General features: G+C 54.6%; 1 protein-coding gene across 2 annotated transcripts; it reads right to left on the minus strand.

The window, feature by feature from the left end:
* Window positions 1-1,097: 1,097 nt before the first annotated feature.
* On the minus strand, window positions 1,098-11,728 carry SDCBP2 (syndecan binding protein 2). 2 transcript variants are annotated; one of them, XM_075072444.1, is made up of 9 exons: window positions 11,513-11,728; window positions 6,394-6,471; window positions 5,923-5,986; window positions 5,263-5,372; window positions 4,398-4,559; window positions 3,774-3,949; window positions 3,502-3,673; window positions 2,422-2,513; window positions 1,098-1,624 (listed from the first exon to the last, which is right to left on the minus strand). In XM_075072444.1, exons 2-9 carry the CDS (start codon window positions 6,445-6,447, stop codon window positions 1,570-1,572), a joined length of 885 nt encoding a protein of 294 aa, XP_074928545.1. In that variant the 5' UTR covers window positions 6,448-6,471; window positions 11,513-11,728; the 3' UTR covers window positions 1,098-1,569. The 2 variants fall into 2 exon arrangements, with proteins under 2 accessions (XP_074928545.1, XP_032622235.1); XM_032766344.2 differs by having other exon boundaries at window positions 1,100-1,624; window positions 4,398-4,562; window positions 11,513-11,725.
* Between the last annotated feature and the right edge of the window lie 6,502 nt (window positions 11,729-18,230).

The following is an 18,230-nucleotide window of genomic DNA, read 5'->3' on the forward strand; positions in this document are numbered from 1 at the left end:
AAAGCCCAGGCACAATGGCAACTGTCACTGGAGCTAGGATATAAGGCTCTTGTGCAATGTATTTGTGAATGTGTGTTAGACTATCCAACGCTCTGCTGAGAAATCAGTGTAGGATTATATTTGAAAGAGAAATTTCTATATTTTTTAAATACAGAACTTAAAAGCTGTAACCACTTTTGTTCCCAGGGGCCTGTAACCTTTGTCTGTTGGTGGATGTAATAAATGTCATTGGGTCTCTGTTTCCATGTGGCTGTTTCCACGTAGCCGGCCGTAGGCTTCCGCTCTGGAGCGAGCTGGGCTGGAGCGCACATTCCACAGATGTTCCCCTTTCAAAGTGTCCCTGCCTCTGCGTGATGAAGCATTGCTGGGGTTAGGGCCTCGCCCCTGCTGCCCGGACGTGATGTCTCAATCCAGTGTGTCCATTCTGCTCCTGGGGCACTAACGGGCTCTCTGGCCTGAGCAGTCAAACCCGACCCAGGGATGGGGAAGCAGCAACACTCTGAGTGCCTTGTGCTTTCAGGCATGCCGTGCTGGTGGGGTCACGGTTCCTTCTGTCGGGTGTGTCTCAGGGAGGGACTTGGGAAGTGGGAAGGCTGATAAAGCAGACAGGGGATAGGGCAGTTCTAGTTTAACTCCTCGATTCTCAGTGGGACAGGGGCCCAGCACAACATCTGTTGCCAGCAGTGGTTCTAATGGCCCACGGAGAAAGGAATAAGATTCGTCTGACAGTGCTGAGCACGGCGTTCTGGGCCAGGACTGGGGACTTTATGCTGCATGGTGTTGGGACTTCTATCCACCAGTCCCCATTACGCCCCTTTGGGTAGCAGCCTGGGTGTATTAACATGCGCCTGTCTTTCTGCCTTGAGGCCGTTCCCATTCTCACCTACTCTACCCATTAATCTGTGATGGGACAAACCCCCTTGAATCTGACCTGCTCTGCAAACACCTCCCTCAAGCACTACAGCTGGCCCGGGATTTAGCTGAGGAAGAACCCACACACGCTGCTTGTCAAGTCCCAAGTTGTGCAAAGAGGAACAAGTGTGAATGCATTGCTAGCCAGCCGCAGGCCTCACCCTTCAATAGTAAATTGGGGTGGTGCTGCACAGTGGGTTTGGCACACTTGATGCTGGAGTGGCTACTGAGCCATTCATTAGCTCCTAAACCCACTCTCACTTCCCTTGGTTTAAGAAGAGGCAAATAGGAGCAGCTTTAATTGAGTTTATTAAAACAGCTCTTTGGTGGGTCTTGAAAGGGTTGCATTACATGACCTCCACCAGGGAGGCCCCCCCACAACCATTCACCTCGCTTCTGTGGATGTACACCTGCAGTTCTACCCACATCCACCTCCCCGCGCTCCTTCGGACACCAGCCGATTGCATGGACAAAACAAGGCTCAAGCCTATCCAGGTGAATTAATAAAAGATTAAAGGAAACAGATGGTTTTTGGTCTAGAATATCCCCCATCGAGATCCACCTGTTTTCCTGGCATTGTAGGGAAGTCTTTTGGGATATTGCATTTAATAAGAGGAAAGAAGATTCGCTGAGCTCCTGCTGACCAGAGGCCGGACTTTAAGCATCAGGAAGCGAGTGGTCCATGGATGACTTGATCTGCCCAGGTGACAGCCTAGTTAGTAGATGGGAAAAAGGTCAGTGAGGAAGTGTTTGTGCAAAGGATCTGCCCGGTATCTTTACCTAGCACCCCGCCTCCTTCCCTTGGCCAGAGCCTCCTTCCCGACATTCTGGGGGGCTGGGGAGAGCAGGAATTGACACTTTATGAACTGCACCAAAAACCCTGTACTAGGTAAAGCAATGTACGTAGTACAGAGTGCACCCAGGGCTGTAGAGAGAAGGAACATGATGTGGTCCCTGCCTCAAACAGCGTCCGCTCTAACCATGCAATGTACAGAGGAAGGTGGAGGAACGGGCCTGCAAAAAGCCTGCTGAGGAGCTGTGGGACTTTGCATGCACGTTGTTGGTGTCAGGGGGGGTTTGATTTTTGTTTTTTGATCCTTTTACTTGAAAAGGGAAAGATGCCAGAGGCCAGCAGCAGCCACCGGCCCGGTTGCACTAAGCACCATACAGAGGCAGTGGGGGATTTTTGGCACTATGAAAGGCATAATTTATTAGCAATTTACAGTAATTAACCTGACCCTTCTCTAGCGCCTGTGACTGAAAGCCCTCACCATTTCACAACCGTGTTTGCTTCAGCTCAGCGCCTCCCTGCGGGGTCGGGAAGGCTGATCCCCAGCGCAGCCTACGCTGTAATAAAAGCTCTGGCCCGGGTCAGGTTCGAGCTGGAGCCAGGCCTCTGAATGCTAACAGAGCTCTATGAAGAGCTCACAGATGCCTCCAGCTGGGACGCGCCGGGCCAGGAGGCACTCACTTTGCCATTGTGCGTGTGTGGGAAGCCAGTGTCCCTACCGTTTGACCATGTGCTCGTAGATCACTGTGGGGATGATGGTGATGGTGACGGCGTTACCAGCTGTAGCCAGGATATCCAGGATTTGTTTGTCCTTGAGGGGGGAAGAGTTGAGAAACACAATTTTACAGCCCCAGATACTGCACGGGCCAAGCATTCTCCCCCTAGGCAGAGCGAGCGCACTGCTGCCACTCCGCTGTGCACTCCTGCAGCAGCACAAAGGAGGTGCATCAAGGGCAGAGTGTAGGCCAGTTCCCTGCTAGGGGTGAGTTATGCATGCACAGGGGTTAGTTGCATAGACAGCTGTGCAAACCTAGCTAGTAAAAAAAAGAGTCAGCCTTGATTTTTTTTTTAAACGTTCTTAACGTGGCAGCCTTTAAAACCAAAAGCCTCACCTGCTGGAGGCAGCTGCAGGGACCTCCCATAAAGCAGCCCTTATTCAGGCTGACAACACACCAGTTAACATCACTAAATGACATGAAAAAAGACTTTGTTTCACTCCACCAAGCCCTGGGCTGGGGCACGCTGATCCCCCAATAAAAGGAAGGCCTGGGAAGAGGGACCAAAACAGCCACGGAGTGTTTGCTGCAGCAAAATACTCCAACTTATAATTTAATTTCTGGTACATTTAACTAGAGATGAGTTTCCTTCAGCCTCCAACCACAATATTTTCTTTTAATCAAAGACACCAGGTGGGGGAGATTTTCAAAGCCACAAGGGGGCGTTCGGGACCTTAGTCCCACTGAAAGGGGCTGGGTGGCTCAAAAATCTTCCCCTCAAACTCCTTGGTACCCAGCTGCTTTGTCTGGTCTGACCGCAGCACAGCGATCGCCCCAGGAAACACTTCCACAGCAGCAGTGAACAAGGAGACATCAGTAACCCACAGTGGCAGCAGTTCCTGTTTCTCAAGAGAGAGACAAATCTTCAGCTGTAGGTCACCCGACGGCTACCCCAGAGAGGTGGGATTCTCCCGCTGTGGGACCAGCCCTGAGCGAGAGCTGCTCCCTTTCCTGGCCAGGGGCCTGTCTCAGGGAGTCTCCCGCGCGCACCCCTCCTGGCCCATCTCACCAGGGGCCTTTTACCTTCAGGCCGATGACGTTCTGCCCGTTCAGCTCACAGATGTAGTGGTTGATGAGCAGGCCGTTCCGGGCTGCAGAGCTGCCTTTGGTGAGAGAAACGATCTTCCCCTTCTTGATGACGAACCCCACGTGCCCCGTGCTGTCCTTGTGCATCGTCACCGTGCGCTGGAAGGGCCTGGGGAGGGCACCGGAACATGGGCGGTTAGTCGGGACCTGACGCTCCACTGAGGAAGCCGGACACAGGCCGAGCAACCCCCATCCCCCACCCCACTCACCTGTCTCGCACGATCACGACGATTTTCTCCGGGGCGGCCTTTTTCAGGGCCCTGTTGGCCTTATCTGTGCTCCAGCCAGCGCAGTCCTTCCCGTTGATCTGCAGCACCTGGTCCCCGAAGCGCAGCCCGACAAGGGACGCTGGGGAGTTGGCCTTAACCAGCTGCACAAACACCCCCTGCGGGAGGAGCAGGAGTCAGACTATCACAGGGGCGGCACCAGGCATCCTGTGCCCGGGACAGCGCTCGCATCGCTCAGCGGCGACCACTCCCGCTGACTGCAGAGCGGCTCAGCAAGGGATGCTGGCCAGGCCTCGGCTGGAAGGATTTGGAGTTGCAGCGTGAGGGTTTGTGACAGAGGTAAAGTACCACAGCGGGCACTGCCAGGGCGACCCAGGCACCAGGCTGGCTCCAGGGAGTTTAGCTCCTGGTACCCCATCTCACAGTCAGAGCATCCTCAGACCAAACCGATCACTATCAATCACAATGGGGTCCAGCTTCTCCTTGTACTATTCTTATACAGCCCCACAGTTGCCCAGCAGGTCCCAGCCCTGACCCTCAGGAGCCAGGCCTGATGGGACCGCAGTGGACCCAAGGTGAGCGATGCACAGTGGCCTCAGAACCCACCTGGTCGATGCTTTTCAGCTGGAGCCCAGTCTTCCCGCGCTCATCCTTGCAGAGGTGGAGCTCCCGCAGGCCCGGTCTGATCTCTGCCCTGCGCAGTCCGAGGTTGTTTCCCGTCAGTGGGGCGACCAGCACACCCTGGGAGGAAGGGACCAGGGCCCCTGCCTGCTGGAGAATCCAACCGGAATGTGAACAATCTGAGTTGACTCAAGTGCAGATGGTCCATGGGGTGGAATGAGAGTGGGGAGGAAGATGGCATCAGGGCTGGTCCGTCACATGTGTCTATCACTGGAGTGGGCAGCGGGGGCGAGATGTGGCAGGAGAGAGGAGACTTTCTGGTAGCAGAGCCAGGCAACAGAATAGGGAGGTGACCCCGCCTGCACATCCCGCAGCCCCTTGCACCCAACAGCCCTGGGCCAGGGCTCAGCAAACTGCCACAGAATGTTGCAGATGCCAAGCGCAAGGCCCAGCAAGGTGCCAGGAGCAAAAGCCAGTGGCATCAGGAGTAACCAGTGGCTCGGGGCTAGGGGCTGGGTGGGAAGGTGGGATTCCAAGCAGTGAAGAAGACACGGATACAACATATTCCCCAGAAACGAGGGGCAGCCCAAAGTTTGGCATCAGCTTAATCCCCAAGAGCCATCTACGGGCCGGCCAGGAAGTGAGACTCAGGCTGGCTCTCCCAAGCCCACTCCTCAGGCACCAGACCAACTGCTTCTTCAGGGGGACTTCTGCCTGGGTCTGCAGGTTCTGTCCCCTCCTCTACAGAGTGTCTGGCGGGAGTGAGGGCAAGGACCCAGCTTATTGGGGCCTAGGACATGAGTGGTGCCATCGGGGGGGGACAGACAGACACAGTCACAGCGATACCTACGTTGCCACTTGCTGGGACCAGGGCTAGGTCCTTCTGGACCTCTTCACTGGAGAGCGAGAGCCCCATGTAGTCCCCAAGCTCCGTGAGGTTTGGGTACAGAACAGGTGGGGCTGAGGGGAGAAGAGAAAAGAACATTGTCCATTCAGAGAGCTAAGCTGAGCAGGCAGCGCCTGGGCCAGCCAGGGAGGCCCTGTCCTCCTGCCACAGGATTCGACTGCCTCCCTTGAAATGAAGAGCAACTACCCACATCCTGCAGCCCCGAGACCCCACGAGACAGAAGCCCTTAGCCCCACCACCCCACTGTGGGGCTGATGCTCTGAGCCCCGGCAGGCGCGCCCCAGTGCTCGAACTGCTGAACGTTGTCAGGCGGCTCGGCAGGTCCTTACGTTTGGCCACCCCTGTCCTATAGCTTCAGGGCAAAGATCTGTCCTTCCCCCAGAGGTCCCCTCCCCCCTGCATCACCCCAAGCAGCCAGTTCACAGCCCCTCCTCACTGTGCCCGGCCTGGGGCGGGGGGTGCAGCTGAGAATTAACCCTTTGTTCACTGGGGAATAAGTGCTTTCCCCTGCACCCTGAGCCGCTATCGAAACCACTCCTGGTCTAGAAGACTGTCCCTCAAAACCGCTTCTCGTGGCGAGAGGCTGTCTCAGCTGGGACTTACCCGTTGCTGGCTCTGACTTCTCTGCAACCCCAGACAGAGCCCTGGTGGCTGCATTCGCCTGAGCCTGGGAAGAGAAGACAGCCTTCACTATGTGGGATGGCAGTGGGCACAGACAGCGGGCAGGGTTGGCACGTTTTATCACCCCACCCCCCAGCTTCTGGGGAGCTGGGATTGTCCTTGTGCTCTGTCAGTGGCTGGAGCAAATCCACGCCTTCCCTTTCAGCACCGGGTAATGGGCTGGGAGACACAGCTGGGCTGGTCACTGAAACCAAACCACAGACGAAGGGGACCCTGCTCACTCAGTGTCCGAGGCCTTTGCTTGAAGAGGGACATAGCACATCACTAGGTGCAAGGCCGTCAGGGAGCACCGTCACCGCCCCTCCACATGGATGGGGCCACACTGGAGCCTCGACAGAAGCTGCTCCAACAGCCGAGCTTGGTGTCAATTGGACCCAAAACCCAACCTCTTACCTGCAAGGTTTGATCCACCTTCATGTCCTCCAGTGATGGGTACAGAGCTGACATGGCTGCTTCCGCCACAGGAACCACCTGTAAGAGGCATGTGAAGGCAAGGGTGAGACAGATGCTCTGAAGCAAACCGAGAGCAAAGGTTACATTTCTCCCTCCCTCCCAGTTCACTGTCAAACCTTATTCGGAGCCGCCTGATGTGCCAGGGCAAGGAAAGGCCCAGCCTCTCGGGACACAAAGCTCTGCACACTGCTGCATTGATGTCCAGAGTCAGCATGCTGCAAGGCCAGTCTACACGGGGTTGGGCAAGTACTGGCCCCTGGGTCCCAAGTTTCAGGTTCCAATGGGGTGTGTTCACGGCACACAGCCCAAGAGGTCAGAGAGAACATAAAACATTCTTGCTGGAGAGTTACTGGTTGCAAGGTAACATTGCACTGACAGACTCCAGAACCCTCACGTACCAGTACCAGAACCAAAACCAGAGAGAGACAAAGCAGGCTGCTCCCTAAGGCAGTGATGCACAACTCACCCTGGCCTTGCTTTAAGTGGTTTCTTTCTCTCTTGCACACTTTGCTATAGTGCCCCCCCTAGCTTCCAAGCAGGACCAGGAAACCCCGTGCAAATTAAAATGACAGCCTACAGTTCCAGCAGCTTTCAAATATACCAGCTCAAAGCAAAACCTGAGCCTAAACCACTATATTTCACCTGCCTCTGGGTTACAGCCACAGGAGGCTAATTCAGACCAGGTTCACCAAGCTGCAGGAAACTGGCACCTGAACCATGTCTAGTTTGGACCATGAATGCTGTCTGAGTTCTCTTAGCCACGCTGGGCACAACTCTGCACCCAAGTAGCCAAAGCAAAAGCAATCAGCCCAACCATCAATCCAACCAGCAATCAGCCCAACCTGTAATCTGCTCAGCCCTCATGGGCAAAAATCCCCAGCGGGGGCATGAGTGTAGGATGGGATCATGGCCAGACCTCCATATGTGAGTCACATCGGTGTTACAGCGTGTGCGCACGCGCACACACACACACACACACACACACACTCTCTCTCTCTCTCTCTCTCTCTTTCCAACGCCCCCACCCCCCTTCTCCTGGAGTTTCAGTGGAAATTTGCCAGAGAATAAGGTTTTTGTCAGGCTGCATCATGCCTGGTTCAAATTTTCCCTGGTGCATGTCAAGTGCCCTTGCCACCCTTGCAATTAAACACATTTGTGCCCTCCCTGCGGCTTGGGCTCCTTCAATTTTGTTGCACCTGTATCACATCTTTCCAATCAGTGGCCGCAAAGCTATTCATGTAGGCCAGGTGGGGATAACTGAGTGCAGGTAAGGTGGTGCGGCCTGGCCCAAGGTTGCACACAGGAAATCTGTGAAAGTGCCAGATAGTTTTTTTTTTTTTAGACCAACACCCCCAGAGCACCTTGGCCATTCTAATGACTGCAGCCTGCCCAGGGGTCTGCCAAACCAAGCAAGTTTCTGCTGCACGAGACCAGCGCCATGTGTCAGACATTGTTCTCTGTGTTTTGTGGTGTCCAACCTCTGCTGGTAATACCACAAGTTCTGTGGCTTTAGCTGGTGTGACCTGCTTGTCTGAATCGCTGCCTCTGTGCCATTAATCCCACAGAATAAACAGGCAGCGGGGCAGGCGCCTGCCCGGAGTCCGATTTCCCCTCGGCTTGAGGCCAACCAGCACGGGATGCTCAGGGCACAGGCGGCTGTGTCAGGCAGGCCACTGCCATGAAAAGATCCCATTCAAACAGGTTTGGTACGTAAGCCTGGGAATCATATACAGCTTTGGGCCAGGCCAAGTTTCTGCAGCATCACATGATTGGTTTCTCTCACCTAAAGGCAGGAACCCTAATGGCAGAACATCTTAAGGGACAGAGCCCTTTTCTTCTCTCTCCTGGCCAACCTCACCACCCGGAAGGCTGGCCAAAACCTGTTTTGGTAATGCCGTTATTCTGCCCCCTGGCTCTGCCCGCTTTCAAACTCTTCTCCTGCAGTGGGTGCGCCAGTGTGTCTTCTTACGGGCGTTTTATGTCTTTTTATGCACATTGAGGTGGGGGTCGTGTGTGTGTGTGGTGTGTGTGTGGTGCGTGTTGTGATACATCTGTCCTCTGTGTGTGTGCGTGTGAGACCAGAGAGAGAGAGAGAGAGAGAGCGAGCAGCAATGGAGCCTTTGAATGAAGCCAAGGGAAGATAAGAAAATACTGTTCCGCAAGCCTCAGCCCCTGAGCTCCCGCCCCTGAGACACACACATAGCGCGGCCACACACACAACACACACACACACCACAACAGTCACGTCACGAGAGTCCTAGGCTAACACCACTGTGGCCAGCCCCTCTGCTCTACCTAGCGCACAAATGGGGATACACAGGGATACCGGCACAAGGAATAGCATATTTCTGTGGGAAGTGAATGGTCTAATGGCAAAGCACCCACTGCTGTGCAACGGCTGGGGAAGCAACCTCGGCCTGCAGCCACTGGCAGCAGGGTGCTAGGGATTTACGCAAGAACCTGGGGTATTGCTGTGCTCGGACTTAGCCCAAGGAGGGTGCAGACTGCGGGTTTTCTCTGACCAGCTTTCGCCTCTGCAGCCAGGGTTAGTTCCTTGTGATGGCTTCCCCCAAAGAACCAAGTGAAAACCAGGCTTTTTACCAGGCCACGTTCCCCACTCCCACCCACCCACTATATTGCGAAGGCCAGCTCTACAATGACACGGGGAACAGGAAACCACAGGAGTGAGGTGGTTGATTGGGGGGGCTGGAGAGCTGGGGGAAATACTATGCGACTCCTTGTTTATCAGAGTTGCGCTTTACTTTCTTACCAGCTGCGGTCTGGCCTGGACCTCCTTTATAAGATTCTGGGCCAATGGTGCTTCAGTGGGGTGTTAATGCTGCGAGGGTCCTGGTTACACCTGGAAAGAATCCGGGCTTCCTGCACATTCTGACCCTACAGAACAAAACAGCTGCGGCTCGGGCACTCAGGCCAAAGCTCCTAGGTGTCCAGCTCCATTTGAACTCACTGAAATACGGCCCTGAGCCTGCGTCCCTCGGTCACACGCTTCCCTGTGAGCTAGTCCAGCGTGCGGTTTTCAATGCCCTAGTGACGCAGAGGGTGGTTGTTTCCACCCACGTCCCTCATCACTATCAGCTGATCTAACAGCAAAAGGCAAAGGTGGCTCTGCCCAGTTTTGTCACATGGTGACATCAGCCGCCCTTGTGGGGCATACTGCTCTGGAGGTCCGACGATTGCCCAAGCTCAGGCATTAGTTCAGAACCAACAGACGATGTTCTGGGGTTCGTCGCTTTATTTCCCCTGACTCTAGATTGTTGATTTATTTAACCCTCCAACCTAGCAGGGCTCCCGCTTACAAAGGCATTGTGTTGAGTGCAGCCCCTGGCTCTGAAAACACAATGCCAAAAGGTTGGGATCTCACGTAATGACATTGACCTTGGTGGATATAATCTGACATGGACCATTGCCACTGATAAGGGCCAAGATCTCAGACAGCAGCACCACCTGGGGCCGAGAGTAAAACCACCACCCTGGGTCCTGATGCCCCGCACTCGGACAGCTCAGCCCTTCTGGAACACGTGAATACCCAAAAACACTCAAGTGCCCAGGAATTCAGAGCTATAAAGGACAGATTGTACGCAAGGGAATTCAGTTAACTTCACTCACAGCTACCAGCCAGTGAAGGCATTTCTGGAAAACAGACTCCAGCCTGAGCTGCGTCAACTGTTTTCCCATCTTCCCGTCCTGGCACTAATCCTGTAGGAGGAAATTCAGGATCAGCCTGAGTCCAGTTGAAGTCAGCATGCTGAGTCGACTCCAGTGGGAGCAGATGGCCTCAAAGTACTCCAGGGTGGATTGGAAAGTACCAGAGGAAAAAAAATCCATCTCGTTCTAGGCACCACTTTCACCGCTTTGGACGCAGATCCAAAGGCAAATGTCGTGATTTTCCCAGCAACAAGAACAGGCCCCTTTCACACAAAGCCCCACAAGGGTCCTCAGCAATTTACCGCTTATGGGGCCGGGCCAACCTTGCTCATATGTGGAAAGTGTCAGATTTCAGTTGGAGTCGTGGACTAGACAATTTCATCAGCTGAGGGCTGTCTCCAGAGTGTTCCAGCGCCAGCACACAGGCTGGGCCCAGGCGTTCCCGTGTTTGGTCCAGCAGCGACCTGTGTGATCATCAGGCAGCTTTTTGAAGGTGCTCAGCTCCCACTGTGCACCCCAGGTGACGCTCCATTTTGAAAGTCTGGCCCTCTGAGCCAAATCCTGTTCGTTTGTGAACATGGAGCACTTGGGGCCGCTCGCACTTTTGGTCACAATGGAAGGCCGCCAGCATAGAGCAAAATCTTGTGACCTTAAACATGCTCAGTTAGAGAGGTTGAAAGCACCTTGTCTCGCCTGGTTGAAAAAACGTAGACTTCATTCCATTCAGCACCTGCACGCCAAGCCCCAGCCAAGTGTCCAGAGAGAAGAACAGCTGGGCAAACCAAGCTTTGCTGCTGCCGTTGGCCGAATGCCAGAACTGCGGCTGAACCTGAGCCCACAACAAAACCTGGGACTGATTAGCAAACAGGTAAATCCCCAATGGTCTTTTGATAGGTTGTTAGATGGGTGGGATCTGAGTTAACTACAGGAATTTCTTTCCTGACTGTCTGTTCTGGTGAATCTTGCCACATGCCCAGAGTTTAGCTCAGGGGTAGGCAACCTATGAACAGGTGCGAAGGCCGGCACAGTGAGCTGTATTTTCAGTGGCACTTTCACTGCCTGGGTCCTGGCCACTGCTGCGGGAGCTCTGTAATTTTAAATGAAGCTTCTTAAACATTTTAAAAACCTTATTTACTTTACATACAACAATAGTTTAGTTATATATTATAGACTTATAGAAAGAGACCTTCTAAAAACGTTAAAATGTATGACTGGCACGCGAAACCTTAAATTAGAGTGAATAAACGAAGACTTAGCACACTGCTGAAAGGTCTATGACTCTATGATTCTAAGGAAACCGAACAGCCCAAAGAAGGAGCAGTGGGATGGGGGCAGCCAGGTGAAGCTTAGTGCATCCCTCCCCACCTCTTGCTGAAGGGATGTCCCTCCTTACCTGGCAGACAGCTCTGAAGCAGGTTTCTCTTCTCCAGCACACTCTGCGTTCCTCTTCCAAAGGTCTGTGATTTTATAATAGCAGCAAAACACAAGTGCTGCCTCCCTGGGAGAGGCGTCACCCCATCAGCTGACGACGTAGTCACCAGAGAGGAATTCAGCAGCCCAGGAAAAAGGCAGGTGCAGGAAAGAGGAAGCCAAGCTCCATCTCTGCTCCACACTGGCAAAGTGTGCGAGGATCACCCAGCCCCGAAGCAAGGAGCGTGCGGGTCTGAGACTCAGGCTGCTCCGTGCAGCAAACCTGGCGTCACGGACACTTGGGTGCATTGCTTCAGCCGGGCACGAGCCTGGTGCTTTTTCTAGCACAGACAGTTCGTATCACACAGGTCCCAGGAACTAAAATGGCCCCTTGGCTCCAGGATTCAGGATCTGGCTGGAAGGCAGGTCTAGTCTGGGGGGATGGCTTCTCTTAGCCTATCTGCAAGGCCTACGTCAGTCACTGGCGCCTCCTTAGGGAGGCAGCGTGGCCTAGTGCTGTGGCTACAAGTCATAGGACCAGGGCTGACTCCTGGCTCTGACACCCGTGCTGTGGCCTTGGGTAAGTCACTTCCTGGCTCCACACTGGGGTTGGTGATACACAACCCTTTGCTCCCACGCACCAGCACCATCGTTGAAAAGCCTTTGCATCTGCATGTGACCATTTGGGACATTTTTAAAGCTGTTGCAAAGCCCTGTTTTCTCTAGCAACAACGTCCCACCTTTGTCTAGCACGTTGGACAGCCTGGGCACCACCGATAGCGCCAAGACACGAGGGCTGGGACAGCATGGTGATCAGTACCTTAGCCATCCTGGTGAGAACAGAACAGCTACAATGGCCCCAAATCTGTACTTGGGTCCAGGACTGCAAGTTGTGTGGCCTGGTAACGTTGATACAAAGCAACACAAACAGGCACACCCAGGGTGCAGTTAATACCGGAGCTGCCTGACTGCCCAGTTGCTGAAGGTGAGAAATGCACGTCAGAGTCCATTGGCTTTAAAAAGTTCCGGCCGAGCTCTGGGGTGTCGCCGCTACTTCCAGCTGCCGGTCTGCAGCACGAAGCCTGACAGTGTCATAGCCCTGCAGTCAGGGACAATGTGTCCCTGGATACTAATTAATGACATACTATTCTAACTGCTCAGCATTGCAATGACATGGTGACGGTTCTCGGGGTACCCAGGACTGTGAGTCACCGTGTTACCCCTGCCTCCAGAGTGCAGGAGACTTGCTTGTTCCTGGCTGGGTGGCAGCTTCTACCACCACCAGCCTATCAGCCGTTCTCTCTCCTCTGGGCTATGCCAGCCCTGGCTCTGCCTTGCTGATTAACAATATGTGTGCCCCAGGCCTCCAGACTCTTTGACTCGTCCCCTGTGATATCCAGCCCCTGACACTGGCTACTCACAGAAATCCCAGACCCTCTGCCCCTGAGGTGCCGTGTACCCCCATTGACTAGGTTTAGCTTAAGTCTCCATTCCTGTATAGCACATCACTTGTGAGCCCGTCCAGTACAACAGCAGTGGGTTGATTTAAGAAAGACTAAAGCTTTAACTAGACACAAGAGAGCCTGGTGAAAACAAATGGTTACAATACAGCAGGGGTGAAAGTAACGTAAAGGACTTGCGGTATTCTGGAATCCTGAGGAGGGGTGTGGCCTCCACCGGAAGAGGCGGAGCCTTTAAATCCCCAGACCCTTTAAATCAGGATTTAAAGGGCCCGGGGCTAGGGCTGTGGTAGCAGCAGCTGGGAGCCTCAAGCCCTTTAAATCACCCCCTGAACTCCCAACTGCAGAGGTGGCTGGGAGCCCTGGGGTTCAGGACCAATTTAAATGGGATTTAAAGGGCCCGGGGCTCTAGCTGCTGCTACCGCAGCAGAGCCCCAGGCCCTTTAAATTGCCAACGGAGCCGCAGGGCTCCAGCAGCAGGGCCCGGGGCTCCGGCTGCCGCTACCCTCCAGTTCCCTTTAAATTGTCTCTGGAGCCCTGCTGCCGGAGCCCTGGGGTAGCGGCGGCAGGGATCCAGTGGCTATTTAAAGATCCCAGGGTGGTAGAGGCAGCGGGAGTCCCGAACCCTTTCAATAGCCACCAGAGCCCTGCCACTGCTTCCCTAGGGCTCCAGCAGGCTCCGGGGGCTATATAAATGGCTCTGGCCCTTTAAATTGTCCCCGAAGCCCTGGGATAGCGGCAGTGGGGTACCAGCAGTGATTTAAAGGACCGGGGGCGGTAGCGGCAGCAGGAGCCCTGGGCCCTTTAAATGGCCACCCGAGCCCCGCAACCACTACCCCAGGGCTCTGGCAGCAATTTAAAGGGCCCTGGGATCCAGCCCTTTAAATTGCTGCCTCAGGAAGCCAGTCCACCCTGCTATGGTGCACCAGCTCTTGCAGGCAGAGGTGGCAGATTTGTAGAAATTTTGTGGTGCCCAGAACCTGCCCCTGCCCAAACTCTGCCCCCTCAAACTCCATCTCCCACCTGCCAAAGACTCTGGGAGGGAGTTTGGGTGGGGGAGGAGGTCTGGGGTGCAGGCCCTGGGCTGGGGCAGGGGACTGGGGTACAGGAGGGGTGCAGGGTGCAGGCTCTGGGAGGGTGGGGATGGGAGGGAGTGTGGAGGGAGGGGGTGCAAGTTCTGGGAGGGAGTTTGGGGATAAGTGGGGGTGTGGAGGGAGGGGCTGCAGGGGTGAGGGCTGTGGGGTGAGGCTGGGGTGGATTTGGGATGTGGCTGGGGATGAGGGGTTTGGGGTATGGGAGGGGACTCAGGGCTGAGGCAGAGGGTTAGGGTTTAGGGGGATGAGGGCTCTGGCTGGGGCTGGAGATGAGGGATTTGGGGTGCTGGAGAGGCTCAGGGCTAGGACAGAGGATTAGGGTATGGGGGGATGAGGGCTCTGGCTGGGGGTGTGGGCTTTGGGATGTGGCAGGGCTTGGGATGAGTTTGGGGTGCAGGCAGGCTGCCCTGGGACTGGAGACAGAGAGAAGGACTCCCCCCAGCCCTCTCCTTGCTGGCAGCAGCGAGCTCTGGGGTAGGGACCCCCCCCCCCAGCACACTCACCCCCCCATCCCACTGTCACTGCACGTGCTTTTAGGGCCCCTCTCAGGTCCAGGAATCCTCCTTGCCTCCCCTGTGGTGGGTGCCATGCTGGGGGGGGGTCTGCCATCACATGTGCGCCTCCTTCCCTGCTGCTGCCCCTCACTGGGGCTGCCCCTTGCCCAGCATGGGGCAAGAGCAGTGACTGTGGGCAGGAGGGTGGCCGTACCAGTGGGGGGGTCCCCCTGGAAAATGAAAGGGTCTGAGGGGGAATGGCAGCCTGCCCTGGTAGTAGTGGGGGGGGTCAGTAGGACCCTGTGCCGACAGTTAATGCAGGCAGGCAGCATGGCGCTGCAGGGGATGGGGAGAGACAAACACTCAGCTCCGGACCCAGGGAGGTGCATGGGGGCAGCAAAGGGGGGCCAGGGCGCTCTCAGGGGAGGTGCGGGGGGGCAGCAGGGGGAGACCTGGCCCCGAACATTCGTGGAGCTGGGCTCCCGGACCCTCAATTTTGCTGGAGCCCTGGGGCGGAGTCAGAGAGGGAGAGATGCTCCATTTTCTTGCTGGTAGCTACTGCACTTTTTCTTCCCGGTCCTCGTACCGGCCCGTACCTGCTTACTTTCACCTCTGCAATACAGAACACCAACCGAGGCCTATGCTTATTAATGGTTCCCTTTCCTAGCTAATAAAGTGGGTCCGTCCCCCTCCCCACACAGTTCAGTTTGGTGCTGAGCTGGCTGGCTTCCCAAGGCCATGAAAGCAGCCCTGCTCCCCAAAGGGTTTCCATAGTGAATGGATCCAGAGTGGGTCTCCTGCCTCTGTGTTAAACTGAAAACAGCCAGGGTGAACCCCGGCCTTGCTGTGTGTTTCCTTTTTCACCTTCAAGTGGTTTCACTTGTTTGCTGTTGCAGCTGGTAGTTTTTTTCCATTGAACATACTTGTATTGCACAAGGCTACGCAATTGAGCCAGGCATTACATCACCAGCTAAAAAGGACGGGGTGACACCACCACCCTGGCCGAATGGGCCATCACCGAGACACTTTATCCCCTGGGTCTAATTTCTAGCACCCAGTCTATAAAGCACACGTTCAATATAAATATGTTACTTCTTAACTATTACCCACACATACAGCTCATAATGATTGTGACGCTTGACAAGTTCTGAACTTTCTGTAGCTCTCTGTAACGCTTTATGGCTAAATAGCCTGTAAGAGGTGTGTTTGGTGTAGTGGGTTTGGCAGGGCTGAGGTGAGAGTTGTTTGCAAAGCTCAGGGGACCCTTTGCTAAGGGGTGTCTGTGTGACATTGATGCAGTAGGTTAGCCCACGGATGCAGGTCTGGTCTCTCTTTTCTGGCCAGGGGGGCTCCTGCCACGTTTGCTTTCCCTTTGACGTGCACAGTCTCCAGGTGCTATTCCTGCAGCCCTGTGCACTGGTGCAACATCTAGAGCTGGTACCTTCAGGCTTGAATGCACAGTGATCTGTTACCCCCTAATTTTCTATTGCACGGCTAATGGTTTAACTGTTTGTCTGCCCCATTGCACACTCATTCGCTGACAGGGTAGTTTTAGTCAATTGGGGTGAATGCAATGGGGTGGTTTTTGTTGCTCTCCCCTCCTTGCATTAGAACTGCCCCCCAGTCTGTATTGGATGCAGCTGTACCCAGTGTTAATAAATCCTCACCACCCCCACTGCAGGCAGCACTAATAAGCCCATTCTACAGATAGGAAAACTGAGTTACTCAAGGCTGTACGAGTCAGTGGCAAAGTCAGGAAAAGAGCCCAGGATTCCTGATGCTCAGGCTTGTGCTTATCTGCTAGACACTGCTCTGTCTCTGGTCATGAGCACAGGGGTCTGACACCACTGCGGGAGCGATCACATGCCTTCACTACAGCAGCCTACGTGACAGCCAATGTGGTAATTCCATGAGGTCTTTGAACCCAAGAAAAAAAAAATCAGTAGCTGGCGAGACGGTCTTGCAACAGCGCTTGTCACCAGAAGTCCTCACAAATATTCATTACAGTGGATCCTCCGGGTCCCTCTAATGTGAAAGGGGAGGTGGGCTGTGGATTTCTATGGCATCTAAGGGTGTTGGGCACACACTGTATTTCAAAGGTATAAAGGGAACAGAAGGTTCATGCTCAGGTTAAATGCAAATTTGGTCTGAGCAGCATTTAAATGAGCTTCCCCCTTTGATCAGCTGCCTCCTGGTTACAAAGGGTGTGTTTGGTCTGAACAAAGAGGGATAGAAGCTGGTAAGTATTTTTTGCATATGGCAAACCGCAGCATAAATAAGAAAGGATCAGGGAGCGAGGGTCAATTGTCAGGGCATAACTGCCCCCAGATTGGCTCTGCTGCTCTGATGATGGGCACAAAATCGGGCAATACCAGGGGTGCGGGAACCTGTCTGTTGTTTAGCAAAACCACCCCTTGTGTGCATGTCACCCTGACGCCCTGTGTGTGGGTTAGACAACAGGAGTAATTTCACCAAAGCCTTGGAATGCTGCCCCACCAGCTCTGGGACGTCATTGCAGGAGGGGCTCTCAGCCAGGGGAGGGCACATGGGCAGCAGCCTATTCTTAGCAGCAGCCGTGGGAAGGAGTGCCCTGGAAGCCCTGATAAGCTTTTTCCATAACACCCATGCTGTAACCTGGGCCTCTGTTTGTGAGAGTAACCCATAGCTAGCTGCAGGGGTGATGGGAGGGCGTGAGGCTGCGTTCCTCCACCCACAGCGTGCTCAGGCAGGGTCCCCCTGAGGATTTCCTGGCTGAGCCAGAAAGGGCCCAGCTTGATTTCCAGATGCCAGGCTGGCAGTGAGCGAAACCCGGCCAAAACCGGAGTAAGGTCAGAGTGTCACCAAGCCCCAAGCTACAGGGCTGAATCCACAAGAAAATGCTGCAGGAGCTCCCCATGCCCTGTGCTGTGCTCAGCCGATGCTGCAGTTGTAGCAAAGGTTGATATGATATGATATGATAGCAGTTGTAGCAAAGGTTAAACTGCTGGGATTAAAAATATCCAAAAGTCACACAGAGGAAAGGGGGTACCCTGGCACAATGATGAAGACACCTTAACAAAGCAGGACCCCTGGGATGCAGGGACTCAGCCTGTCACCAGTTGATGAGAAAGGGAGTTTTGTTAGGGATCTCAATGGGTCCTGATCCCCAAATTGCTCAAATTAAAATGGACACTGAAACTGACACTGCTGGAAGCAGCTGTGCCCGCCACACGGCTACTACTGCCCCGGCATGTTCAAAGCCAGCTCGGCCTGTAGGCTACACTGGCTCAAAACTTGCTCCTGAATCTCCAGCCCTGCCAGGCCCACAGAGCACAAGGCCGAGAGCACTGCAGGGCAGCAGGTCGGTTATGTCACAGCCTCCCGAAACTACGTTGGGCACACGCCCTGCTGCCAGCCACAGGGAGAGGCTTGCTACAGGTCAGTAGCTGAGCCCCCAGATCAGTTTGTAAACTCCAGAGAGGCTCAGATTCTGCAGTGATACACTCCAGGGGAAGCGCTGCAGAAGCTCGCCTGCCCTGCTTGAGTCAAAGGGAAATCTTCCAGGTTGCACTCTTCCTCTGCAGCTCAAACTCTGCAGCCTCCTGCTGCGGTATGAGAGCCAGAAAGTGAACCTGCCTAGAAACCACAGCCACACTTGGCTAAGCAACACCCAG

This window comes from Chelonoidis abingdonii, chromosome 14 (assembly GCF_003597395.2).
Source record: "Chelonoidis abingdonii isolate Lonesome George chromosome 14, CheloAbing_2.0, whole genome shotgun sequence".
In the NCBI taxonomy this organism is placed as follows: Eukaryota; Metazoa; Chordata; order Testudines; family Testudinidae; genus Chelonoidis; species Chelonoidis abingdonii.

Bases quoted from the DNA above. Each gene is read 5' to 3' on its own strand.
- SDCBP2 (XM_032766344.2), bottom strand. From the start codon at position 6,447: ATGTCAGCTCTGTACCCATCACTGGAGGACATGAAGGTGGATCAAACC. The intron at 5,373-5,922 runs GTAAGTCCCAGC...TTCTCCCCTCAG, and splicing joins GAAGTCAGAGCCAGCAACGG to CCCCACCTGTTCTGTACCCA. The intron at 1,625-2,421 runs GTAGGGACACTG...TCTACTAACTAG, and splicing joins TACGAGCACATGGTCAAACG to GCTGTCACCTGGGCAGATCA.